This window comes from Dreissena polymorpha, chromosome 2 (genome assembly GCF_020536995.1).
Source record: "Dreissena polymorpha isolate Duluth1 chromosome 2, UMN_Dpol_1.0, whole genome shotgun sequence".
Classification (NCBI taxonomy): Eukaryota; Metazoa; Mollusca; class Bivalvia; order Myida; family Dreissenidae; genus Dreissena; species Dreissena polymorpha.
In genome coordinates, this window is record NC_068356.1 from 44,986,047 (window position 1) to 45,006,380 (window position 20,334).

The 20,334-nt window shown below is 35.7% G+C and overlaps 1 protein-coding gene across 6 annotated transcripts in view; it reads right to left on the reverse strand.

The window, feature by feature from the left end:
* Positions 1–1,886: 1,886 nt before the first annotated feature.
* LOC127866880 (intraflagellar transport protein 56-like) overlaps positions 1,887–20,334 on the reverse strand; it is a 43,285-nt gene continuing 24,837 nt past the window's right edge. For 2 of the 6 annotated variants that reach the window (XM_052407713.1, XM_052407709.1), the window contains 9 exons: positions 18,985–19,094; positions 18,290–18,337; positions 16,414–16,477; positions 13,251–13,339; positions 12,350–12,433; positions 7,051–7,120; positions 6,508–6,614; positions 4,697–4,830; positions 1,887–4,274 (listed from right to left, as the gene is read on the reverse strand). In XM_052407713.1, the coding sequence (XP_052263673.1) occupies positions 4,160–4,274; positions 4,697–4,830; positions 6,508–6,614; positions 7,051–7,120; positions 12,350–12,433; positions 13,251–13,339; positions 16,414–16,477; positions 18,290–18,337; positions 18,985–19,094 (821 nt within the window). In that variant the 3' untranslated portion in view covers positions 1,887–4,159. Of the gene's footprint in view, positions 4,275–4,696; positions 4,831–6,507; positions 6,615–7,050; positions 7,121–12,349; positions 12,434–13,250; positions 13,340–16,413; positions 16,478–17,258; positions 17,323–18,289; positions 18,338–18,984; positions 19,095–20,334 lie in introns of all 6 variants that reach the window. The other 4 variants (XM_052407715.1, XM_052407712.1, XM_052407711.1 and 1 more) reach the window with 3 other exon arrangements.

Below are 20,334 nucleotides of genomic sequence, written 5' to 3' on the forward strand. Positions count from 1 at the left end.
CGCGTCATGCGAAAATGGGTCTTATTCCATAAGCGACTTGTATGCTAAGCTTTCGCGATAAAGTCACGCATAGTTTCGTGAACTCATAAGCGCACAAGGTAGCTCCTGAACAGACTGCATGAATGTTAATTGTCATATATACGACAAAATAATAAAACATCACGAAAGGTAGACTTAATAGAAATGCCGCTCTCTCATATCAGCATTTATTTATAAATAAGAAACAAATAAGTAATAAAATGAAAAATTCAAAGGTTATTTACATAAAATATTGCATAACATCCCATTTTAGTTGGCCCCTGGTATTTAAGGGAAATAAAAAAAACGTGTAAAAATCCACAAAAGGAATCGAACACGTAAATGCCATTATCGTTTAACGTACGTACTTTTAAGGGATGACGAGCGTCCCTGCGGAATGAACATAATGAAGCGGTACGAGAAAAGCGAATGAAAACGGCAATTCAGCAGAGGCAAGTACAATCACGGTGTAAATATATATTTGAGATAATGGATCTTTGTTATTGCGAGAAAAAAATGTGTCGTTAATGTGTCGTTAGTTTTCTTCTTTTTGTACATAAATTCCGGTCCATTGCCCGTGCACCATGAAATAATTTGTACATTATATTTCTATTGCACTGCGACGCATGAAACATCTGTTCGCATAATTTCCTAAATTAAACAGATGACAGGCTAAAATTTTAAAATTTAAGATCTAAAGCGCCGATAATCGAATTTATAAAAAGTAAATGGCAAACACTATAAGGCACGTGTTAGTGTTTTAATGCACATCGTATTGGTCTCAATATCGACTATTCATGGGTTAATTGTTATGTTGAGAAGTATTCGTTTTACAAGTTGAACATTTGGTCCCGTCGCCTATTGTACCATTTGCGTTGAAGTTTGCAGGGTTCCAGTGGTGTCCGCGTTAGCTTATGTAAAATCCATCAACCTAAGCTTGAAATTTAAACAATCTTTCTCGAGTTGTCGGGGATAAATACGCTTTTACGGACATCTCGATATTAATATCGTCCGTAGTGTAAGTTAAAATAATACAAAAAAGAAACCCTATGAAGTACGAAATGCATTTCCAAAACTAACATCGCAAGATTGGGTCATAATAGACCACATAGCTCACCTGACCAGATACACTTTTCGGCCTTAAAAAGCGACAGGTCTGCGCCATCTTTGACAACGTATCGTATACGAGTTTCATAATAAGCTTTCTCGGACAAATTCACATATATAGACGGCCGACAGAGGGAGGGAACGGTCACATATGTAGACGGCCGACAGAGGGAGGGAACGGTCACATATGTAGACGGCCGACAGAGGGAGGGAACGGTCACATATTAGCCTTGCTCTGGGAAAACGGGGCTTATTGCATGTGCGTTAGGCAGTCCGCACATCAGGGACGGCACTTTCCGCTTTTGTGGTATTTTATTTAAGGTCTCTTTTTTTTGCGAAAATCAAGCGGAAAGTGTCGTCCAAGATTAGCCTGTGCTAAGACAGGGTTATCTGAGATGATTTTTATAGCACATGCATTAAGTCACGTTTTCCCAGAGCAAGTTCATATGAAGACTGCTGCTGCTGACGAAATGTGAGCGAATAATGTTGATATTGATGGGACCCTAATGAATTTGATATATATATATATATATATATATATATATATATATATATATATATATATATATATATATATATATATATATATATATATATATATATTATGAGCAAAACATGCAAAGATGTCCATATATTGTAATAATATAAACATTACTTAACCCCTTAACCCTAGTGATATCATGGACATTATCTTTGTGAAACAATCTTGTCTATCAAAATCTTAAATGATTATCATCGTTCAGTAAATACACAACATTCACTAATTTTGAAGACTTTAATTTACACGTAGCAAGGTATTATAAAGAAATAATTATGCAATTCAATTGTTTATAATAAAACGGCAACAAACGCATATAGGTATCATTATTTATGAAATATGCACGCATACATTGTACAAAATGTGCATGCAATTCTCTTAATTACCATCAACAAACTAATTTCAAACAAATAACCATAACTTGTGTAAGGTAGTATAAAACATTTAATGTTTTATAAACATGAACTAGAAATGTGTCCCAGAAACTGATGCCCCCCAAAACATGTTTGTACACAGACACCTCCACTATATAATCTACAGTAGACAAGAAGACAAAAAGCCATAATTCAGCCTAAAATACTATCTTAACAAACATTCATATATATAGAGAGTATTATGTGAGTTTTGAATAAAGATCAAGTTTATCACGCCAGGCATAGAACCATGGTAGCGCGAGGCTTGCCGAGTGCTACCATGGTTGGAGCAGAGCATGATAAACTTGATCTATATCCAAAACTCACATAATATTCTATATATCCTATAATTTCCTTCCATTTTCCATTAATATTTTTCATATATCGCATTTTTGACGATTTTTGTTCTTCCGTAGTTGCCAAAAACAGATTCGCCATTTTTTGGAAAAACCCGAGTGTGATAAAAAATAGCGATAGTATAAAGCTAAAGTTTATAAGATCGTTGTTATACTATCTATTTCATCTGGTAATAGGATAAAAACGTCATTCTGCTGAGATAAGTTAAGGCATATCTGAAATGCATTAAGGACAGTTGAAAACACTTTTTAAAAAACTTTATATTTAATAATGAAAATAAAAATGCCACATCTGCATACTATTGTAAAGTTTAGGCAAGATAGACCCAGAAGTATAAGTAGAGTTTAAAACATAAACTTTGGGATGTACGGATATATGTATGGGCAGACAAGTGCAATGCTGAATATCTTCCTATCTGTAAGGGCATAAGAAGAATTGAAACAAGTTAACATAAATAAACATAATACATATTTTTAACAAAAGAGATTTTGTTTGAAATTTATTCAAATGTCATTCATTGGAATGTATTTAAAAGTCGTCATTTGAAAAGTAATAATTTAACACTACTGTACATTAAGCACATGCAAGAACACACGGACGGATTCTTCAACAATAAATAATTCAACACCATAAATATGTACAACATAACAATCCAATATGACATTTACTCAACACAAACTCTGCTGAATTATTCATTAAAATATCACAGAAGAGAAATACCTACATGAACAGTTTAAAAAAGAATAATTGTGCAAATAGTCAGCTTGAAAAATGTTTTTCTTTTGATTTAAATTAAGTGATGAAAATGACAACATAAATGAACGAAAAAAGATCTTTGACTCTCTAGGTATCATAAATTAAAAATATAAACGCCAGCAGTGTCAGTAAATTAAACAGAAAATAGCCCTTTGAGAAGCTTCTTCCATTGAAGCTATTTAGCAGAATACATTCAAGTAAATATAAAATAGTTTACTCTTTAATGCATTGAACAAAATTCAATTCATTCACCAAAACATTAAACAAGAAACATTATTGTTATTCTGAACAAATGGACAGTTTAAAAAAAAAGGTGAACTAAATTGGTCATATTTTCAATGCCGGATATACCTTAACCAGGTTTTTGTGAACTTAAATAAGCACAAAACACTTTGAATAGTTTGAATGCATACTTTTTTTGTGTACAAGTTAAATGATACCTAACCAGCTTTAGAGTGGGATCCTTTTTTCTATTTTACTCATTTCCAGTACAAAACTATCATAAACTGAATATTTCATTATAGATATAAAGGTCACTTGTAGGTTAATGTTTAAGAGCTATGCCTATTCCAGTCAGTTTGGAATGAACACTTCATATCCCTGCCCTCCCAGCTACAGACCCACAACTGATAGACATGATGACTCGATCGAAATGGTGCACTTGCCGTGACTGATAGGCATGGGAAAACTGGGCTTAATGCATTGCATAAAGCTTTCACCCAAATTAGCTTGTCTGCAAAGGCTTATCATGGACAACACTTACCGCCTACACTGTGTTTGCATTGCCTATACTGTGCTTTCATTTTGAAGAGACCTCCTTTAAACGAATAAAATCCATAAAAGGGGAAAGTGTTGTCCCTGATAAGCCTGCCTGGATCACACAGGCTAATCTGGGACAAAGTTTGCTCACATGCACTTAGCCCTGTTTACCAGATCAAGGCTCATGGGGACTCAAGGAATAGCGGTGATTCTACGGGAGAGGTACAAGGTTCTCCTTGGCCCACTTCTTCATGGTGCGCACCATGTATTCCACCTGAGGGTTGCTTGTGTTACGCAGCATGTTGATCACATCGCGCAGTGTCTCTCTGAAACAAGCACCAGTGGAAATGGGGATGAAATTTGTTCTCTGGTACCATGGTGTACTTTTATTTTTAAAATCATAGAAAAATTATAATCTTATTTTAAAAGATTAAGAAGTTTGTTGATTAAGGCAGATACTTGAAAATCAATCAAGATGAAAACTGCAATTTCACATAAAATTCATAATTTTAAATACAAAGTTATACTAAATAACTTTAAAACTGCATAAAACAAGTATTTTCATCATTTTTATCTTGCATATGTAGATTTCTTTTGCTATTGTATGCAGGTAAACAACTTCAAGTGTAAAACAGTGATGACTCAATAAATTTACAAGAGTTCTTCACAAAGGCAACAATTTTATTTAGATGAATATAAGAGCTATTTAACAATCACGCTGCATTCTGTGAGCCCTTTGGCCCCTCACCTGGGTTCATGTCCCGCGATGATGAGCTGGAACACCCCCACACAGGCCCCCCTTTTGCCCTCCCAGTACTCAGGGTTGGGGTCCAACCTCTCCAGAACGTCAAAAGCCTTCGCTGCATAGTAGAACTGGCCCATCTGCAGGCAAACACATGCAATACAGGTGATAGGGCGCATTCAAGTTGTAAAAAAGCAAGTATGATTTCATGTTGTGCTTTGATTCCCTTGCTCAAATTTATTAAACCCTATCATAACTTAGAATACCTAATCAAGTCGAGTTCAATAGACAGGATTAACATATACTAGATGTTTTGATAGCACAGCTTGGTAAAACCTTGCTATCCCCACGTTTTTCCGAGAAAAAGCGGGGATATTGTGGTGATGTGCGTCTGTCCGTCCGTCCGTCCTGCCCACCTGCTCCTCCTACACTATTAGCACTAGAACCTTGAAACTTACATACATGGTAGCTATGAGCATAACGGTGACGGAATTTTGATCTGACCCCTGGGTCAAAAGTAATGGGGGTTGGGGCAGGGCTGGTTCAGAGATTTTCACTCATTTTTTTATGTTATTTTACATTAACTTCTTCATTTCTGCACTGATTTACTTCAAATTGATACTGAGCCTCTCTTATGACAATACGGTCAATCTCAACTATGCATGGCCCCATTACCAACCCTAGGGCACCCCACCCACATAGGCCAAGCCCACATAGGCCACGCCCACCCAAAATTGCCTTTTACTATAATTTCTTCATTTCTACATCGATTCTCTTCAAATTGATACTGAATCTCTCTTATGACAATACGGTCAATATCAGCTATGCATGGCCACATTACCAACCCTGGGGCGCCCGCCCACATAGGCAACGCCCACCTAAAATTGCCTTTTACTACAATTTCTTCATTTCTACACCGATTCACTTCAAATTGATACTGAACCTCTCTTATGACAATACAGTTAATCTCAACTATGCATGTCCCCATTACCAACCCTGGGGTGCCCGCCCACATTGGCCACTTCCACCCAAAATTGCCTTTTACTATAATTTCTTCATTTCTACACCTATTCACTTCAAATTGATACTGAACCTCTTTTATAACAATACGGTCAGTCTCAATTTTGTATGGCCCCATTACCAACCCTGGGGCGCCCCGCCCATAATAGGCCACACCCACCCAAAATTGTCTTTTACTATAATTTCTTCATTTCTACACTGATTCACTTCTAATTGATACAGAACTTCTCTTATGACAATACGGTCAATCTCAACTATGCATGGCCCCATTACCAACCCTGGGGTGCCCCTGGGTCAAACATGCAGCGTGGGGATACGCGTCGGCCTCTGCCGCGCCATTTCTAGTTTTAAATTATCTTTTTGACTGTTCATTAAATTGACCATGGAGAAAGTTCTTTACGGTCATAATCATTATCTTTACTGTCATAAACGTAACCAAATTAACCATGCTTGATTTTTAAACAAAATGGTCCTGAATGGTAAACAGCACTATAAAATGACCAACTTCTGTACATTTATTGCCACGCTCAGTGAAAAGGGGGTTTAATGCATGCACGAAAAATGTTGTCCCAGATTAGCCTGTGCAGTCCAGACAGGCTAATCAGGGACGATACTTTCTGCTTTCATGACATTTTTTGTTTCAAGAGTCTCTTCTTAGCAAAAATCCAGTTTAGGTGACAAATGGCGTCCCTGCTTAGCCTGTGCAGACTGTACAGGCTAATCTGGGACGACACTTTACGCATATGCATTAAACCCCGTTATCACAGAGCACGCCGCATAGAAAGATAACTTCCAACCTTATAGCAGTCATTTGCAATAAGTTGTAGTAGGCTGAAAGACTCTCCGGAAGTCTCCATCTTCAAGTAGAGTTCCCAGGCCAGGCGAGACTTGCGGTTCATGATGTCTGCAATATATGGAATTGTGTGACTGAACTAGAAGTTGACACTGATAGTTTTTCTATTCATCTCGTGATGAATCAAATTATGAAGACTAATGATAACCGAAAGTACAAATGTCTTTTCTATTAAATATTGCCAACATTTATTTAAACTTAAATTCTATCAACTAAGGTCTTTCACCCATTAACTGCAATCATTTTAATGCATTTGTAGTCCCTAAGTAAATAAATATTGAGACCTTTCTTTATAGATTAACTTTTAAAGGCTTCATTTCCTACCATAAAACACTAATGAGCAGCATAAAACCTGATCAACCTACAGGTTGCATACCACTATCTAATTTTATACTGTTCATTTGTTATGTGGAGCTATGAACTTTGAAAATCCTTAGAAGTTTTGTCTCCACATGGCTCAATTCTGGTGTGCCCTGTCCACACTTACAGCATCTTGCCAGCCAACTGAGGTAGGTGTAGTCATTCTTGATTTTGTCACTCTGGATCAGCGAGAACACCTGCAGGAAAACACGTGTAGAACATTATGTAGGGTAGTAGGGACAACATGCTGTATATTCCCTTATGAACACCTTATTTGCACACACGCTTGACACAAATTCAGATACAGATGCTGATATGACTGAGAAAGCTCATATATGAGTCGCGTTCTGAGAAAACTGGGCGAAATGCATTTGCGTAAAGTGTCGTCCCAGACTAGCCTGTGCAGTCCGCACAGGCTAATCAGGGACGACACTTTCCGCTTTTATGGTATTTTTAGTTTCAAGGAAGTCCCTCCTTACCGAAAATCAAGTTTAGGCGGAAAGTGTCATCCCTGATTAGTCTGTGGGGACTGAACAGGCTAATCTGGGATGGCACTTGACGCACATGCATTAAGCCCAGTTTTCTCAGATGACGGATCATCTATCCTTTGAATAATCAAACTGACAGGAGATGTGCTAAGTAATGGGCATTGATTCTGCTGAATTGCAGGTCAGATATGAAGGCCTTGGTCAGTAACCTAAACCAACTTTAAAAATATTAGAATTTTAAAATTTAAAAAGGGATTCTAACTGCATATCTCTACTAGTTAACAGTAAATCACCTGTCGTTTGTGTCATTGTGTGTGGTTACTGACACAGGAATTCATGTGAAAGGTGAAGAAATAAACTGTCGAGTAACAGCGTTATGCAATCTTTTTATAAGTTAAATGTGATATTTTTATAGCTGGTTTTGTGATTACTTTCACACAAACATTAAATAAGAACATGTGACTACCATTATTATAATTATTGGTACACATATAAATTTTCTGATTATTATTATTATTGGTACAGAGATCAATTTTCTGTTTTAAAAATATCTTTTTAAACCTCAATAATTGATCAATTTGTCCTTGAAATCCAATATTCAATATAAGGACTCAAGTGTTCAATCACAATTATTGTAAACAGTATTTCACTTATGTTATCTTAGCAATTTTCTTTTTTATCTGAAAATTGTAAATGAACCAGTAAATACTCAAGTAGACTGGTCAAAAATCAGTAAAAAGGAAAAAATAAATGTAAAAAAATGCGCGAGGCAGCTATAATTTGCTGTGGTTTCAATTTATATGAATAAACTAATGTCATGTACTTTTCTATACAGCTCATTACACTCAAATTAGGGACCTGTTTGATAAATGCATTTTTATACACAAGCTTATTATTAATAGGTTCTAACTATTAATGCAACAGGTTACAAAACACATTAACCAATTAACCCTTTACTATGACTGGTTATAACCGGTTAATTGAACAACATTTACAAGTAAAAGTGTTGAACTATACTTATGAACTCTATATAAAAAAGAAAGTAATTCAAGATCACTAGATAAATGAAAATGTATTGTAACCTTTATTTTAATAATTTTGGAAATTAAGGTTAGATTTTATAATTATTTGTCTTGCATAAAAGATTATGAGTAAAAAGTTATAAGAACTACACACTGTTCATGTGTCATTATTTTTGGTTGTTACGTTGGCGTTGTATTGTATATCGTATTATATCATTCTTAAATAATTGTTTTATTGCTGTTTTGTAATTAAATTAGTTCAATAAATTGCTTTATTAATTAAATCCTGCCTAATATGGATGTGATGGCATCATTGATGACATAAATTACAACTCGTACTACTAATAAATTCTGATAAAACAATTATAACCTTTACTGGTCAAGATATTAACAAGGAATGCTACTCATAAAATAGTTACTTACAAACACTATTTTGGCGGGCAAACAGGTTTATAATACCATCAAAATAAGTCGTTTAGGGTCTTAACTGATTTTTATCGCGAGTTAGATAAATCTGATGATTATGTCTACGCTAATAACCCCCAATCCCGTCAGTTCAAAAGTTAAAATTTTCGCGACTAAAGAAAAACAGTAGTACCAATTATCAAAACATACCCCCTGTTTAAATCCACAAAAGTAATGATTTATTGCTTTATTGCTGTCTTTGTTGACACGTTTTTTATTACCACCGTTTGTGTGACATGTTGTTCTAACTTAGCCGATGGTGTAAGTAAGCAGTATGTAACGCTAAAATAGTACAAGAGTTCCGCGGTCGGAGATGACCGCATTGAAGCCGGATTTTTGATTTAAATGACAGGAAAGTACCTTTCGTGTTTTTGTCAATGCAATACTTAAATTACTGAAATATTGTTCAAAGGTCAAAATGAAATGTAAGTACTTTTCAATGCATGAGCAAACCTTGTGTTATGTTTTGAATGCATGCATATACATGAACAACAATAACATTTAAGGTCACAAATATGAACTTGAATTGACAATTAGGAAAGTTTGATCTCAATTTTTTTATTAGCAAATTAGTAACATATTGTTTGAAGTTTCCATCAATTTCATTATCAAATGTAAGAAAATAAACTTAGATGAATGACATTGAAATGAATGACCTTGAAATGACCAGTGGTCATCTAAGTGTGCTTGCAAACCTTTACGTCAAGTTTGAGATTCTAGGTCCAAGCATACCAAAGTTATAACAATTTTAACATTTTAACATTGAAGGTCACAGTGACCTTGACCTTCAAATGAATGACATTGAAATGAGCAGTGGTGATCTTCTAGTACTGGCCAACCTTTATGTCAAGTTTGAAGACTCTAGGTACAAGCATACCAAAGTTATAACATGGAATAAGAACTTTAACATTTTTACCTACCAAAGTTATAAGAACTTTAACATTTTTACATTCAAGGTCACAGTGACCTTGACCTTAGAATGAATGACCTTGAAATGACCAGTGATCATCTAAGTGTGCTTGCAAACCTTCATGTCAAGTTTGAAGACTCTATGTCCAAGCATACCAAAGTTATAACAATTTTAACATTTTAACATTTAAGGTCACAGTGACCTTGACCTTCAAATGAATGACATTGAAATGACCAGTGGTCATCTTCTAGTACTGGCCAATCTTTATTTAAAGTTTGAAGACTCTAGGTACAAGCATACCAAAGTTATAACATGAAATAAGAACTTTAACATTTTTACATTCAAGGTCACAGTGACCTTGACCTTCAAATGAATGACCTTGAAATGTCCAGTGGTTACTTACTAGTTCTGGCCAACCTTCATGTCAAGTTTCAAGACTCTAGGTCCAAGCATACCAAAGTTATAACAACTTTAACATTTTTACATTCAAGGTCACAGTGACCTTGACCTTCAAATGAATGACCTTGAAATGACCAGTGGTTACTAACTAGTTATGGCCAACCTTCATGTCAAGTTTCAAGACTCTAGGTCCAAGCATACCAAAGTTATAACAACTTTAACATTTTTTATATTGAAGGTCACAGTGACCTTGACCTTCAAATGAATGACCTTGAAATGACCAGTGGTCATCTGTTAATCCTGGCCAACCTTCATGTCAAGTTTGAAGACTCTAGGTCCAAGCATACCAAAGTTATACCATGAAATAAGAACTTTAACATTTTCGAGCACGCCGCCACCCCGCCCGCCCGCCCGCCCCCCCGACAACATCAATCTATAAGCCGAGATTTTTTCGAAAAAAATCCGGCTAAAAATAGTACAATTTATTCCATGAAAAAAGCATAATTTAAAAATCAGGTTAACCTTATTTCCGAAGATTTACCAATGAACAGGTTAATCTCTTGCATTCCTAGCTATCACAAGAGCTTACCACTGAAGTCACATGTCATCATTTTGAACAGGATAATACAAGTGCTGCCACTGTAAGTGCCGAATACTCCTTAAGTATTATTTTGACTAAATAGTGTTATTTTGACCATTAAAGCAGGATAGAACAGACAAGTTTTATGTATTAAGTGAAAAAACAGAAATCTTAAACTTATTATCGATATATGAATATTCATAACAATTAATTTTTTACTTATTATTATGCTTTGCACAAGAAAAAAAGGGAAATAACTCCAAAAATATAAACAAATTATGCTTCGTGTACCCACGATTTGAACCATAAAATTACACTGTATTATTGGACTCTTCACACAAAAAATAACCCCAGAAACACTGAAGACAGAGTTGTAGTTCTTGCACTCTGCAATAACATGCAATGTTTTCGCTAGATCAATCAAAATTGATCTAAGAATCTTCTATTGTCACAAAATCATAACTAAAATTAACAAAAGGCAATAGCTCTGTTAATATTGAAGAAAGAGTCATGGCACTTTCGCTCTGCACATCCACACAAATATTTTCACTAAATGAAACTTCAGCATCACCAACAGGAGAGAAACCTTATTACAACATGCAGTCCTTTATTTATTGCAAGAAACCAAGTGCCATAAACAATAAATATGGGCTGTCCGTTGTAGTGGCAGCCATTGTGTGAATACGTTTTTTGTCACTGTGACCTTGACCTTTGACCTAGTGACCTGAAAATCAATAGGGGTCATCTGCGAGTCACCATCAATGTACCTATGAAGTGTCATTATCCTAGGAAAAAGCGTTCTTGAGTTATCATCCGAAAATCATTTTACTATTTCGATCACCGTGACCTTGACCTTTGACCTTGTGACCTCAAAATCAATAGGGGTCATCTGCGAGTCATGATCAATCTACCTGTGAAGTTTCATGATCCTAGGCATATGCGTTCTTGAGTTATCATCCGAAAACCATTTTACTATTTCGGATCACCTTGACCTTTGACCTAGTGACCTCAAAATCAATAGGGGTCATCTTCGAGTCATGATCAATCTACCCATGAAGTTTCATGATCCTAGGCGTATGCATTCTTAAGTTATCATCCAGAAACCATTTTACTATTTCGGGTCACCGTGACCTTGACCTTTGACCTAGTGACCTCAAAATCAATAGGGGTCATCTGCGAGTCATGATCAATCTACCCATGAAGTTTCATGATCCTAGGTGTATGCCTTCTTAAGTTATTCAAAAACCATTTTACTATTTCGGGTCACCGTGACCTTGACCTTTGACCTAGTGACCTCAACATCAATAGGGGTCATCTGCAAGTCATGATCAATGTACCTATGAAGTTTCATGATCCTAGGCCCAAGTGTTCTTGAGTTATTGTCTGACAACCACCTGGTGGACGGACAGACCGACCGACCGACATGAGCAAAGCAATATACCCCCTCTTCTTCGAAGGGGGGCATAAAAAACAAATGAAATGTTCTAGACAAGCACAAAACAAACACACATAAATGAATTGAACCGGGGTCACCCCCTTGAAACAGTCAACACTGCTCATACCTCCTCTGCCTCCTTGTAATTGCCGACTGCTGCCTTTGCCTGCGCGTAGTTGAAGTTGAATGTGTCATCGTTGTAGAAATAACTCTGAAAACAGTAACACGCCCACAATTGAGTCACATGATGGATTTCATACATAGAAAGACTATACAGAGATAGAGAAAAGATGGAACAACACATGCATCCATAGGGCACAGATCCCGCCAGATTCAACTTTTGTGTACAAACTCTGCTTATGTCACAAACAAGCTGTTTATGTTTAATATGACTTTTGACCTCTAACCTCAACCTTTGGATTATTGAGACAGAGGATACACACAACCCTTAGTCACCTCATGGCATTTTTATATATAAAATTACATGATGACAGACAAATCACATTTTTATGGATTTTTTTTACCTTTGACCCCATTGAACAACCTCGATGTTTTACTGCTTTTATACACCAAATGCCATCTTTAATATCGCTAAGTTGTAAGATATTTTCAAATAGCATGATGAATGTCAGATTCAAAAAGCATGATGAATGTCAGATTCAAATAGCATGATGAATGTCAGATTCAAATAGCATGATGAATGGTCAGATTCAAATAGCATGATGAATGTCAGATTCAAATAGCATGATGAATGTCAGATTCAAATAGCATGATGAACGTCAGATTACAATCTGGACAAGCAGTTTTATAGCCAAATTTGAAATTTGATATCTTAAGTGTCCTTGACTTTCAAGGTCGTAATGTGACACATTGTCTTACGACGGACTGCATTTGAAACAAGTTACCAGTATTTTAAAACCCATCAATATATGGCAAAGTTACGGCTGAGACCGGAATTTGGCTTGCACGGTGAAACTGCTTATTCCAATGACTAGTACATTTTCACATAAATCTTGAGAAGACGTTACCTTGATGGAGTTCAGGTAGATGAGGACGTCTTCAAACTGCTTGAGCAGGAAGAAACACGAGGCCATGCACTGTCGACCAGGAATAGTGTCTGAAGCATGAGACCATTGTATACAGAGGCGTAAAGAGCTATCAATAGATAGAGACCATTGTATACAGAGGCGTAAAGAGCTATCAATATTGTATACAGAGGCGTAAAGAGCTATCAATAAATAACCATTTCAGATTGCTCATAACACACAAGAATGACACAGATATACTGAGCACCAGAATGTTGCCTCCTTGAGATGAGTCATTCTAAAATAGCTCTTATGTCATAAGCTACCACCCTAGCTCAAGAATAGCCTGAGTATTCACACAGTCTGGTCAGAGGCTACACTGTCTGCTTACGAGTCCTCGAAACAGTGACTTTACAGGGGACAGGGTAGCTCATGACCAGACTATGCAAATGCACTGGCTACATATGACATAAGACCCATTTTCACATGATGTAGTATTTTTAACATTAAATGCCAATTTTTATGCTTCTTTAATGCTATTGTCAATTAAATATTATTCAGAATGAAAACATATTTTTCAATATGATTCAATTGGATATCAATATGAACTCATGTAACTGTATGTTGCATCCAGGTGAACTTATGGATACATTATGCAAAAACCAAATACAAACTTATGTTACTAGTTAATCATTATCTCTTTCAACTTTTTATTTACGGCATTTAAACCTTTTGGGATATACAGGTCTGTTTCTCCATCTAATTCTTGAAGAGATAGATATGGGCCGTGCTCTGAGAAAAAGGGGTTTAATGCATGTGCATAAAGTGTTGTCCCAGATTAGCCTGTGCAGTCAGTACATGGTAATTTCTGTTCAAAGAAAGTCTCTTCTTAGCAAAAATCTAGTTTAGGCGTAAAGTGTCATCCGTAATAAGCCTCTGCTGTCTGCACAGGCTAATCTGAGACGACACTTCACACACATGCATAAAACCCCCTTTTCACTGAGCACGGCCCAAATAGAGTGAAAACATTGACCTTGAACTTGTGAATTGAATTAGCATGATATTCACATGAGTTATTTTATATATTTGCCTTTGGTTTTGTTAACACAACTTTAATAAGACTGAATAACTGAATACTTAGTGAGGTGCGCTTCAATTGATTAAAACACCTCCATTACGACAAATAAATGTATTCTTTGAAACTGTGCTTAAATATATTCATCCATAGACAGGTCAGTTTCAGGTTAATATTGGCAATCTATACAAAGCCAGATTCAAACAGGTATGAGGTGTTCCAAATAAAAATATGGTAATGACTTTAAGTTATTTAATGATGTTCAAAATGCTCTTTATTTTCAATGTGTTAGAAAATGGGTAAACTTTATATATCGCCATAAAAATGCACATCACATCTAACAAAGAAACACAGTTAAACATAATAATCAAATTTTTAAATTAATATGGGGATGCAAAAGTTCCACAACACAAAATGTCCAGACAGGTGTAGATTATTTCCAGGCGCAAAACATCAATAAATACTATTGCATTATGTTCATTTGTTGAATTTTTTTTTTAATGAAAATACGAGTCTCATAGTAACTTATTATAAATACATGTGCGTAAAGTGGTGTCCCAGATAAGCCTGTGCAGTCTGCACTAACTAATCAGGGCACTATTCAACTATACTGGATCTTTAGTTAGTTAAGACCTCCATTAAATGAAAAATTCCATAAAAGCAAAAAAGATTTGGACCTGATTAGCCTGTGTGGCTGCACAGGCTAATCTGGGACACCAATTAACACACATGCATTAAGCCCTGTGTTTCCATGAAGCGGCTCAATATACTATCAACTTTGCAATTAATAGATTTGTTAACTCTTTCAGTGCTGGAACCGAATTTTGAAGGCCTTTGCAAACAGTTTGGATCCAGATGAGACACCACAGAATGTGGCATCTCATCAGGATCCAAACAGTTTGCTATTCTAATAGTATTCTTTGCAAAAAAATAGAAGAAAATGCTAATTTTAGCAATACAGCTGATGACATTTTAGCAGACGACGAATTTCCCAGCATGCAAAGGGTTAAAGATATTGCAAGATGTTTTTTATCGGAGATCTTCATGTTGTGTTGTGGAGATGAAAAGGGTGAGGGGCCGTGAAGAAAGAAAACAACTAAAGGAAGAGGCCCAAAGTGTCACTAACTTGTCACCAAACTAACAGTTTTTGTTAATCACTTTCTTGAAATCTGCCATCTCAAAGTTGAAGGGAATTAATGATATTATATTTAATGATGAATGACCTATAAAATAGGAATGCATGTAATAAAATGGGAATGCATGTAATAAAATGGATGGTCAATAACCCGCAACAATTGTTTATTTATTTACCAATATTGGAATAAACTGGTCTAACAGCTAGCAAGCTTTAAATCAAGTCAATCATTCTTACCAAACATGAATATTGACAATAAAAAAAACAACAACATGTAGCTGACTAGTTGTTCAGCATATACAAGTGACTTGATGACAAAGGCATTTAAATTGGATTGCTATATACAAAAAGCGTTTTCAACGAAAAGTAAAATTAGAAATCAACCAAATATGCAGGACAAGTATAACATTGCAAAAATATAAAAGTGCATTTTTCAAATAATGCTAAAAGCAAAAAGCTCTGCAAATATTGATTAAGTTACTAACATTCTGGAAAATTATCTCGTAAAACAACTATGATTCCTTGTATTGTGAACCTAATTATTAAAAATAATTATTTACAATTACTATCCTTCTTAATGGCAACCAATTTGCCTTAAAAATAGTTGAATTTAATAAATGACAACTCCATGTCTTTGATGCAAGTTTCTTACATTCATTTTTAAACCACCCAATATTGTAAACAGGAATACTATGCAGCTGATATCTAAACTTATCAATTTTTAACAAATGTAATTTTTGTTTCTATGTTACGAAATAAGATTTAGAGACAACCATCCAAAAAAGTGGATTATGCGGCAATTCCGGATTCCATAAAAAATCTGTGTAGTCTACAATCTGTGTGTTACCATTTTAAGATACCTAAACAAATGCAATAGCTTTCAATTATTTGAAGCGAGTGTGAAATCTAGTCCCGTTTCAACTTTGAGACAGCGATACAGTCTAGGGAAAACATACCACTTTCACTGGCAGAGCCGCCTACTAGTTGGAAAAATTGTTGAGCTTCCTTTAGGTTCTCTCTCTGAATAAAAGACAAGAAACCAGTTTATCCTGGCCTATAAATGGGCCGGGGCCAGTAACATAACCCTACATACATGTTGTGACTGTATGTCAGGGGGTTAAACCTGATGGAGACATGTGCTTGCTTTACTATAACAATGCAGGTACAAAATGAGGAGATATAATTTGGAATTTAATTTTGTAAACAAAAAAGATAAAAGAAACTTTTTATTTTCAAGCAAAATTTAATGCTCAAAGAAAACAATTTTTTATCACAATTTAATAGTTATATTAACAACACTATGTGAATGAGCTGCATCTACAATAGCTATCACCTATGTATGGTGCTAACTAAGGATTGTTTGGTGCAAACCATGTGTCCATTAAGGTCTATTCCCGCTACAGTCAATGTTCAGTAATGAAATCCTGGGACCTACATACACCCGTCTACATGAGACCCTCCACACACAGACCTCTCTGTAACAGGCATCTTTCATGTTTATATATTATGCCTTAATTATTAGATAACTTGTTTTTCAAAAAGAAAAACACACATCTTTTTTTGTATTATTTGCCAATATTTTTTATAAATCTGTCTTTGTATTATTATCAATTATATATTATTTATTCTCTTTTCTGTATTATATGCCAAACTACACAACCACATAGCCAATATTTCTGACTTGTTCAATTTTCATTATGGAACTATACTACATAGGTAAGCCAGGTGTGAAGTTCTAATAGCTGGGTGGGTGTGGTTCCCAGGGGTGGGCGCATAGGGCTCCGGGCTCGAGCATACCTACCACACTCACTGGCCGAGCCCCCCACTAGCTGGAAGTATTGCTGAGCAATCTTCAAATGTTCCCGCTGTGAATGAGACACCGCATCTTAGCAGCCAATCAAAAGGCAACATAGCTGGCAAACAATAGTTACAAATAGCTGGAGTCAAGGGCTAGATTTATATATTCTTTATTTGATAAACAAGAACAATACTTAAATACGTTTATATTTGAAAATGTTTTCAAATATTGAATAATATCTTTTGTAATAAAGGAAGTCCTCAGAATGTCTTTATTGAATTAAAGATTTATTTGTGCAACACTCTGGGAAAATGGGGCTTAAAGCATGAGCATGACAGTGACTCCCAAGACAAGGGTACTCAGCACAGGCTAGTAGGAGAGGACACATCACTTTTATGAAATTTTAATGTCTCTTTTCAATGAAAATCAACTCCAGGCAGAAAATGTTGTCCCTGATTAGAATAAGCCGACTGTACATGCTAATCTGGGATGAAATAAAAACACCTGCATTAAGCCCTGTTTTCCCAGATGGTGGCTCATTCAATTTAAGGTAAAATCAAAGGAATTGTGAATGAACATTTGGTTGCAATCAACAGTAAACATGTCAAGCATTTGAAAAGGCAAACATTTGCACAATAAAACATGGTAACCACTTAAAGGTAAAAGGATACAAAAAACAGGTCATGCAGTTTTCAGAACCAAAAAAGTAAGGTCATCTTTAATAGAAATAAGCCATGCTATTGGAAAATGGGGCTTAAACCTTGTGTGTAACGTGACATTCTAGATAACGCTGCGCAGTCAGCACAAGCTAATCAGGGACAACACTTTCCGACTATATAGTATTTTTTATTTGAAGGGATCTCTTCCTCAAGAAATTCAATTTATGCGGAAAGTAATTGGCCTGTGTGGACTGCACATGTTTTTCTACCATTTTATTTGTTTTTATTTCATAAGAAGAAAACAGCAGGACCTGGTTACATAACTCTCCGTTCACAACTTTAAAAGCTGTAACTCTAACTATAACAAGAAAGTACACTGTTTTTTCTTGATTGCTTTGCATGTTTCGAATGTTTGCCTAACCACTGAAAAAGACAACAACTCAGGTTGATTGAAAGTCTTGGAAAATAAAATAAATTAATTATCAAAGGACAATAACTCGTGAACCTCTTGGGAAGGATGTTGCCTAAATATATAATTAAAAATGACTTGTGTTTCTGAGAGAACAGACTTTGAGTATTATGGATAACATAATTGGGGAAAATCATTGAACACCCCCGCACATTCAACTAAATAAAAATATAAAAAATAAATTCATAATATTCATACGCAAGATCCAGTAACCAACCTTAGCATGTCAACATTCATATGCAAGATCCAGGAACCAACATTTGCATGTCAATATTAATACACAAGACACAGTAACCAATCTTTGCCTGTCAACATCAATATATACCAAAATTATGGCTGGAATTTTCAAGCTGTTTTATGGCCAAATTTGTCATACCTTAAAGTGTGACCTTGACCTTTTCAGAAGTATGTCAAGTGCAATAAAATTGAATTGATAATTTCCAGGATAAGTTTACCTTTAAATTTTGTGACAGCTATGTTTATGTAAGTAAATTTCTCACACATGAAAGCATGTCTTTAAAACCAGTGAATTCCTTGATCAATGGACTACAAATTGTTCTATTTTAAACCCAATATAACCCATATTGCTATGGTGACTCACAGATCCCTGTTCCTGCCCCAAGGCTGCATTCACCACCCCTTTGAGGATATACTCCTGGGGTGTGGTTGGCTCCAGGTCCTTTATCAGGTTGTAGGCTTCTGTCACATCATCTGCAAGAAACATGCATCATCATAAAACCTGGAACCATGTCTATGGAAGTTCTAAATCTAAAAACTTGTCTCCAAAAATAAATTGATGTCCAACAGAATAGCTTGTCACATTGTAGATTTGATTTCTATTGGTTAACTATTTGAGATCAGGACTTTGAACTTGAACTGATATTGTTAGAACTGGGCCGGTATTCTTCGACAATTGTAACACTTAGGGCTACGAAAATGTAAGTCATCTGTGAATGAAGGACCTGGGCCCGTATTCACCAGCAATACTTCAATTACAGACTGTAACAGAGCAAATAATATTTGAATTATAATTTTAATGTTTAAAACAAGAGATGTGTTTGTCAGAAACACTATGTCCCCTTCTGCACCGCTTTGATTTTTTTTGTTTGTTTGACCTTTGACCACTCAAAATGTGCGGCTCCATGAGATACACATGCATGCCAAATATCAAGTTGGTATCTTCAATATTGCCAAAGTATTCATAAAATGAGCGATTTTGGCCACATACTTGACCTCTGACCTTGAAGGATGACCTTGAAATTTCACCACTCAAAATGTGCGGCTCCATGAGATACACAAGCTTGCCAAATATCAAGTTGGTATCTTCAATATTGCCAGAGTATTCATAAAATGAGCGATTTTGGCCACATATATTTGACCTCTGACCTTGAAGGATGACCTTGACCTTTCACCACTCAAAATATTGCGGCTCCATGAGATACACATGCATGCCAAATATCAAGTTGGTATCTTCAATATTGCAAAAGTATTCATAAAATGAGCGATTTTGGCCACATATCTTTGACCTGACCTTGAAGGATGACCTTGACCTTTCACCACTCAAAATGTGCAGCTCCATAAGATACACATGCATGCCAAATATCAAGTTGCTATCTTGAATATTGAAAAATTTATTGCAAATGTTAAAGTTGAAGCAAACAGACCAACGTACAGACCAACAGACAGGGCAAAAACAATATTTCCCCCACTATAGTGGGTGGGGGACATACCGTAAATCCTCAAATATAATACGCCCTCGTGCATAATACGCATTCCCGAGTTTGGTCAATATTTATCGGTAAAAATTGAAAATCCGAGTAAAATACGCACTAAAAAATCAGTGTCCGAAATCAGCCATTTCCGAAAAATGTGTCAATATATTTTTCTGCTGTGAAAATAGCAAATCAATTTGGTGCTGTCAACTATCTGTTACCCGGTATATTGATCGGGA